Consider the following 7171-nt stretch of genomic DNA (forward strand, 5'->3'; position numbering starts at 1 on the left):
CTCGGGGGAGCCTGCGTGCTGCGGCCGGGGTGGAGGTTCGTGGCCGTCGCTGCTGAGGGTGTGGAGGGTGCTGCACGGTTTTGAAGTGGTGCGCAAGACGGGCTTTTGTTTTCCAGATTCATGCATTGATCACAGGCCCATTTGACACGCCTTATGAAGGGGGTTTCTTCTTGTTCCTGTTTCGCTGTCCTCCAGATTATCCCATCCACCCACCACGGGTCAAACTGATGACAACGGGAAATAACACAGTGAGGTTTAACCCCAACTTCTACCGCAATGGGAAAGTCTGCCTGAGTATTCTGGGGTAAGAGGAGACTTTGGCTCTTTTGGTGGGGAACCAGGAGGTGGCCGCAGGCCGAGTTCTGCCTCACGCATCCTTCTGAGTGCTTCATGCCCTGACCTTGCCCCAGAGGTGTGCTCGGATGCGCCTTTACGCTTTGGTGAAGTCGTGTGCAGAATCAGAGTCATAAAGCAGCACAAATTTCTTCCCTGCAATAAGAGTCTCACTTGTCTTTAAAAGCACCTGAGAAGGGAGCAGGGGAAGCATGAGGTTGAGTGGATGCTGCCACCTTCCTCCTGCTTCCCCTCGCAAAGCCTCGGGCCCGGTGCTGCGTTCCTTCCGCTTTCAGCCTGGTCCTTAATGGTGTTTGAACGAAGGGGTTTGTGGTTTTAATTTCCTCTCTCCGTGTGGGTTTAAAAAATAAATAAATAAAATTAAAAGCCACTAAGAACTTCCTTGAGAGCAATTTGACTGCTCTGAGCTTCCACCTCCCTGTAGTACGTGGGGTGAGCGGTTGTGATTTCCAAGCGCTGCTCCCGTGCTGCCTGTTCAAACAAGCTCCACTGCTGCAAGCGCTTGTTCTTCACTGGCTGGATTTTGAGACATGGGAAAGTCCTGGTTGATTGAACAGCTCTGCCAGAGGAACCCTGGCCGTGGTGTGACATTCCCAACCCCAGCTGTGACTGTTGCTGGTAAAGAAAGGCTTTTGCCTTTTTACCCACACCGGTGGGGTGTTGGTACCACGGTTCCTTCTGCAGCAACCAGGCGAGGAAGGGGCAGCGATGTCTCGAACTGCTGTCGGGATTTGATCAACCAAGCAGGAGACTGAGCACCGATGGGGTTATTCAGCTGCCTTTGCTGGGGTGCTGTGCTCTGTGTGGGCCACTTACTGGTCCAAGTAGCTGATAGATACTGGTCCAGGGCTGGCAGAGAGATGCATTGTGCTGAGAAGCCCTTCCTCAGCAGAGGGGTGAATCCCTGATCCAGCGAGCTGGACACCAGCAGCTGCAGAGCACTGAGACGTGCTGGGCACCTCCGTGTCTCGGGGGGCTGAGTGCCCAGCAGCTCCCACTCAAGCTGCCCCGTTACTTGGGCCTGAACGTGGAAGCTGAAGCATTGAAGGGTGAACAAAGAGCCTCGGCCATAGCAGGAACGGGAATCGCAGAGGGAGCTGCGAGAGGATTTTGGAAGAGCCTATGTGGGTCAGCACATCCTTGCTCAGCTCTCAGGGAGACAGGGCTGCTTCTGGAGCGAGGATATTAAGGGCAAGCAGCAGAGCAGCTTTTTCTGCTAATGCTGGTCGGTGCAAAGGCTTTTGCTGTGAGTATAAACCGGCACCGTATTGCTATAGCAGAGTGTCCGTTGGTGCTCGTGGTGGCAGTCCTTGTGCGGGGTGTCTGCACCCCAGAGCGCACAAGCGGTGGTCTTGTCTGAGCCTTCAAAATCAGATCTCGGCTCCTCTGGCTGTTGCTTTGGACTTAGGGTAGTGCTGGCAGCTCGTATAGTTCCAGGCTGCTGCGAGACAGTGCCACGGTTTTAAGCTCCCTGTAAAACACTCAGAAATGTTCCTTTTCCTCAGCCGATGGCTGATGCCCTGAGTGTATTAGCAGTGGGCTGAGGTTTGCCAGTACTCACTTGATTGAGAAAATCAACTACTTGGACCCTGAAAACTCTCAGTGCCCAGCGCTTTCTGCATCTGTAGCAGCTCTTTCTTTTCCTGCTGCGTTTCTGTCAGGTCTAGAAGTGCCTTCCCCAGCTTTCTGCCCTGCGGTAGGTGGAGGGGTGGTGCTGGCTGAGCCAGTCCTGCGTTGTTAATTGACGCTTTTCTGTTTTGATGCCTCAGCACTTGGACCGGGCCTGCATGGAGCCCAGCACAGAGTATCTCTTCAGTCCTCATCTCCATCCAGTCTCTGATGACTGAGAACCCCTATCACAATGAACCCGGCTTTGAGCAGGTGAGAGCGTGAGGTGGAGCATCTCGGGTTCTGCAGCTATTTGTCTCTCCCCTCCACACCTTGGTGGCAAATCCCATTCTGGAAAGGGAGACAGAAGTAGGTTATGTCGCTTGGCTCTTTCCCAGCTTGCTCTGCCTCTAGTCAGAGCTCAAGGGGGAGTTACGGGCCGGCTCTGAACCAGAGGCTGCCTAATTCACATATGTGTAAGGTAACAACAGGAGAGATTCAAGAAGTTGCTGGGGAGGTGGGGCTTTTCATTTCTCTGCTGCATCACTCCTGGAATGACTTCCTTGGGACGTACTGTCACGCAGGAACCAAACTGCTCAGGTTTTCCTGCTCTCCAGCCTCTCAGAGGGGCACGTTTCTGTGCTAACTTTACTGGTTGACCCACCTCCACGGCTGCGTGAGTCCGGGGCTCTGGAGACGCGTGAAGTCTTGCCAGCTTTTCATTTGCAGTGTAAATTACCTCGGTGTACACAGAGCAGACAAAGCCGTAGTGGGTTCATGCACCAGTGAAATTCACTGGGCCCAGGAGGGACTGACGAAGAGCCATTGCAGCCGTGTGGACTCACTGGCCCAAATTCTGTTTCCAGGAGAGACACCCCGGGGACAGCAAGAACTATAACGAGTGCATTCGGCATGAGACCATCCGCGTAGCGGTGTGTGACATGCTGGAAGGGAAGTGTCCCTGTCCCGAGCCCTTACGGTATGGGGAAAAGGCGCGGGGGGAGCATAAGAAAGTGGGTGTGGGGAAGCAGGATGAACTTCTGGCTGCTGTTCCTGACATCTTGCGAGTTGCTGCAGGGAAGAGCAAGTCTTTGACTCTGCCTGGTCCAGCAAAGAGTCGTTTTCTTTCTCCTGAAGCGGGTGGCTGCATCTGCCTGTGCGCAGGAGCCCTGCGCTGACAAAGGCCCCGTTAACAGGCACACTGGGGGCATCCTCTGGCTTCTGTCTGAGAAGAGGTGTGCCTTGTTTGCTGGGGAGGAAAACCCTCTCGGAGGGAGGGGAGCGCAACTGGTGTGGAAGCACGTGTGGAATCTCTTTGGCTGCAGCGGTGCTGCGGTCGTTCACTGAGTCCTGCCTCGCTGTGCCCTGTCAGTCATCTGGGACACCCTGTGTGGGTGTCCATGAACTGGAGTTCAGTGGGATGGGGTGACCCTGGGTGATGTGACCGTTGTAACGCTGGGGGTTGTGCTGACTGTTTGCTCTCTCCTTGCGTTCAGGGGCGTAATGGAGAAATCCTTCATGGAATACTACGACTTCTATGAAGGGGTGTGTAAAGAGAGGCTTTATCTCCAAGGACAGACAATGCAGGTGGGTGACAGACAGTTCTCTCACTGATGACCCACGGCCTTAGATAAGGGTGTGGTTAGAGACAAACAGCACCATGCAGCACCTAGAGGTACATGGGGCCGGTCTGGAGCTTCACGACACTGAACATTCAGAGTTTCACGACACTGAATCGTGAAACTGAGACCTGAGAACATTCCTGTGGGTAGAACGCTGCCATCCCTCAGCTCGGAGCACACGTGCAGTATTTCCAAGGCTGTTAGATCTCGGGGTGCTGGACCTGAGACACTCTCCAGGCAAGCGCCTTCTTTCAGCGGTGGAACCGGTTCAATTTGCTTTCCTGTGGATTTGGTGTTAGGTAGGGAGGGCATGTGCAGGTTATCCAGTGCGGGTGGCACCTGAACTCCCCTGCTGCCTGTTCCTGTGGGATCACTGCTAGAGTTTTCGCTTTTTCTGGCATTTCTTTGCTCGCAGTACAGGTGGGAACTTTCCTCTGACACTCCTTGTGCTGTCAGGTGAGATTGAAAGTGGCTGAGTCAGGAGTCCCTGGGAGAGGAAGGGGTGAGGAGCAGTGACAATACAGCAGACCCTTGTAGACAGGTTGAACAGGGAGCCTGTTCCTGCGGGAAAGCAGACTTTAAAGTCTAGATTGCCAGGCTGTTTGCATAGGAACAGACGTGTCTTCCTCCCCCCTCAGCCCCCTTTTGTCTGAGTCACTGAGACGTTCCACTGCTAAGAAAAGATGGAGGTGGCTGATTTAATGATCTTGTGTCTCTGCCCTTTTTTCTACCACCTGTCACTGCCTGTGTCATTCATAAATCTAAACCATTCCAAAGCTGGAGAGCTCATGTTTGGAGTGAGAAATTCCCATAAGGAAGGTGTGTACCTGACTTCCAGCTGCAGAGTCCTGAGCCGAAGGCTTGGTGGTGCAGTTTGGTGACATCAGAGGACTGTCAGCTGTGGGCGGCTCCTCTTTCTCCAAGGAGCCAGGGCTCAGTCGCTTTCTTCAGGCTCTGTGAAGGTCACCGTGGTGTGCTGCCTTCCCAGAGGCAGGGGCTGCCACGGCCGGTTTTCTCTTCGTTTGTAGATAGTGCAGGACGTGTGAACACAATGTGCTGGGGAGATGAGGTTGTTGTCTTCACTACCCCGTGTTTAAACGAGGGCACTCCAGGCTCAGGATGACTTGAGTGTTTGCCAGATGTGCTGCCTGCTTAACTCCAGGGCCACAGGTTGGCTTGTACCAAAGATTCCCATCAGACAGGACAGCGTAAACTCCACCACCCCCTTACATAGCCCGGGCAACGTGTCTTCGACCTGGGACGGGGATAAAAGCAGTAAATGTTAAATCGTCTCCAAATCGTGTCTCTTCTGCTGGGAGCCTTGGTGTAGGATCAGGCTGGCGACGCTTTCGCTTGGGCAGGGGCTGCAGCACTAACAGAAAGGGTGCTCAGTTCTTTGGCCTCTGGATTTTAGAGACTTTCATTTGTGATGTTTTTCCTGCCTCCTTGGGGCAGCCCTGCACTGAATCTTTGAAATACTTCCTCAGGGCTGGTGGTGGAAATCTAACCTGTGTCTGCTTGGCCTTTCCTTGGGTTTTGAAGTTTGCCCAGGTTTGTAAAGAGTCTCCAAACAGAAATTATCTCCAATCTTCAACCTCTGCCACACAGTGGGAAGTTACGGGGCTTCTCTCCATCATGAGATGGATCTTCACCCTTAAGACCAGCTGTGGGGCAGCTTTCTGCTCTCTGCCTCTTGCTGGGAGGACAATGGTCTGCATTAACGGGCTTATCGATGGTTTTCTTCCAGGATCCTTTTGGTGAAAAACGAGGCCACTTTGACTATCAGTCCCTATTAGTGCGTTTGCAAGGAATTCGGCAGAAGGTGCAAGAGAAACACCAGCAGGAGAATACAGAAATAGACTCTGAGAGCAGCTCCTCCGAGACAGAGACAGACACTCAAGGTTGCTCTAAAGCTTAGAGCTCCGTTGCCAGTGGAGAGGCCAAGCCGTGGGGATGTTCTGTCTTCACGCTCTAGAGAACCCCCGACAGACTCGACAACCAAACCAATGCCAGAGCGGAGCGAACTGCGGGCTATCTTCTGCCTCCTCGTGTGCTCTGGGGGATAACGCTGACCGAGAAGACTTCACGCTAGACAAAGCCAAGCTTGTGACAGGCTACTCTTAAAAGGTACTTACTGTGCTAGAAAGCCAGAGCATGTGGCATCAGGTTCTCTTTTGGAAACACCTACACTGGTTGGAATTTTTTTGGGGGGTTTTGTTTTTTTTTTTTTTTCTCTCCATTTGATTAAAGAATGAGATCCAGACTGCAAATCCTCTTTACAGCTTTTCTGTTCCTACAGTGAGCCCTTCCCTGGGGCAGTGCTGAACGTGGAGCTGTAGCTGTGGGAGCGCTTTGAGTCCAGGGTATGTCCAGGCAAAACCTTTTTGTGCGGGTTGGGAGAGATGGAGCCTTCCTGCTCTGCGGAGCCCATCTACCCGAAGTCTTTCTTCTAGACACTGTTCTAGACAGACCAAAGATAAAGAGCAGTGGTGGAATCTGGGCTCCTTTCTGAAAGCTTTACTCAAGCCCTGGGTGACTTTATCCACTGAGACTTCAGGTGTGAAGGGGTGGATGAAAAGTGGGAACTGCCAGAATCCTGAACTTGAGTGTTCACCCTGGTGTGCTGGGGAGGGAGGGTGAGAGCATCATTGGTCAGAGGTGGAGGAAGCACTTAAAAATAAACCTAGTTTGTGTAACTTTTTTAAGGTGTTTTGAATTTAGCATCCTAGCAATGCTTTACTCTGGCTGCTCTGGACAGAGCTGTTCTGTTTCCTTAACTGCAGTACTCTCTGCTTTCCACCTCTCCCTGTAATGGCTGATTTTCCACCCTTCTCCTCCCGCCTCACTCCCCACCGCCACCTTGATCCATTGATCCACGTGCTCGCGGAAGCCTCTGTTCCTGGGTGGAGGTCTTCAGGGGCACACGCCTCCTTCCTGACAAATTCCTTTGCCAAACTTGGCCGAGCGTGAGCTTAGCCCAGTGAAGTTTAACACTTCAGAGCTCTGAAGGTTTTCGACAGCAGCTCTTTACTGTGAGGGAAGGGCGGCCTCTCTGGGAGCTGGCTGCTGGCTGCCAGTGCCGTTACATTGGAGATGTGTTCGGTGCAACTCGGGTGGAGGCGAAGGACCCAGTTTCTCCGGGTGCACAAGCCTGGTGATGGTCGATTGGAGCAGTGTAATGTTTTCTCGGTAAAGAGCTTATTCTACTTTTTTTATTATTACTATTATGGGAGCTTTGATAGAAAGCTGAGCACGAAGTTGCACATTGTCCTGGGCCCTCTCCCCATTTCCTTAACCACCTTCCCACCACTCAGCCCTGTTTCAGACTCCTGATGGTGGTGGGAGAACTTCCAGCGCTGTCACCTTGGTTCTAAAACAGCGCAGGAAGAGGGGCCGGAAGCCCCCCGCCGCGCTGCACAGCCCGGCCGTGCCCCATGCGTCACGGAATTGGTTTCAGTCTCTAAAGAAAGGTGGAAACATTTCTGAACCATTAAGGTGCCGTTTAACAACTCGGGAACCTTTTTTACCTTTAGCAAACTCCCCGGGGTCTGTCATAGGCTTGATTTAGACTTAAACCCTGTCTGCCC

General features: G+C 52.8%; 1 protein-coding gene across 1 annotated transcript in view; it reads left to right on the plus strand.

The window, feature by feature from the left end:
• The window catches only part of UBE2Z (ubiquitin-conjugating enzyme E2Z), a 7815-nt gene extending 1964 nt beyond the window's left edge, over positions 1-5851 (plus strand). Inside the window, exons 2-6 of the mRNA XM_010137172.1 lie at positions 117-304; positions 2124-2235; positions 2829-2941; positions 3459-3549; positions 5332-5851. Of these exons, the coding sequence (XP_010135474.1) occupies positions 117-304; positions 2124-2235; positions 2829-2941; positions 3459-3549; positions 5332-5502 (675 nt within the window). The 3' untranslated portion in view covers positions 5503-5851. The remainder of the gene's footprint in view (positions 1-116; positions 305-2123; positions 2236-2828; positions 2942-3458; positions 3550-5331) is intronic.
• Positions 5852-7171: the final 1320 nt, after the last annotated feature.

This window comes from Buceros rhinoceros, unplaced genomic scaffold, assembly GCF_000710305.1.
Source record: "Buceros rhinoceros silvestris isolate BGI_N320 unplaced genomic scaffold, ASM71030v1 scaffold15235, whole genome shotgun sequence".
Lineage (NCBI taxonomy): Eukaryota > Metazoa > Chordata > Aves > Bucerotiformes > Bucerotidae > Buceros > Buceros rhinoceros.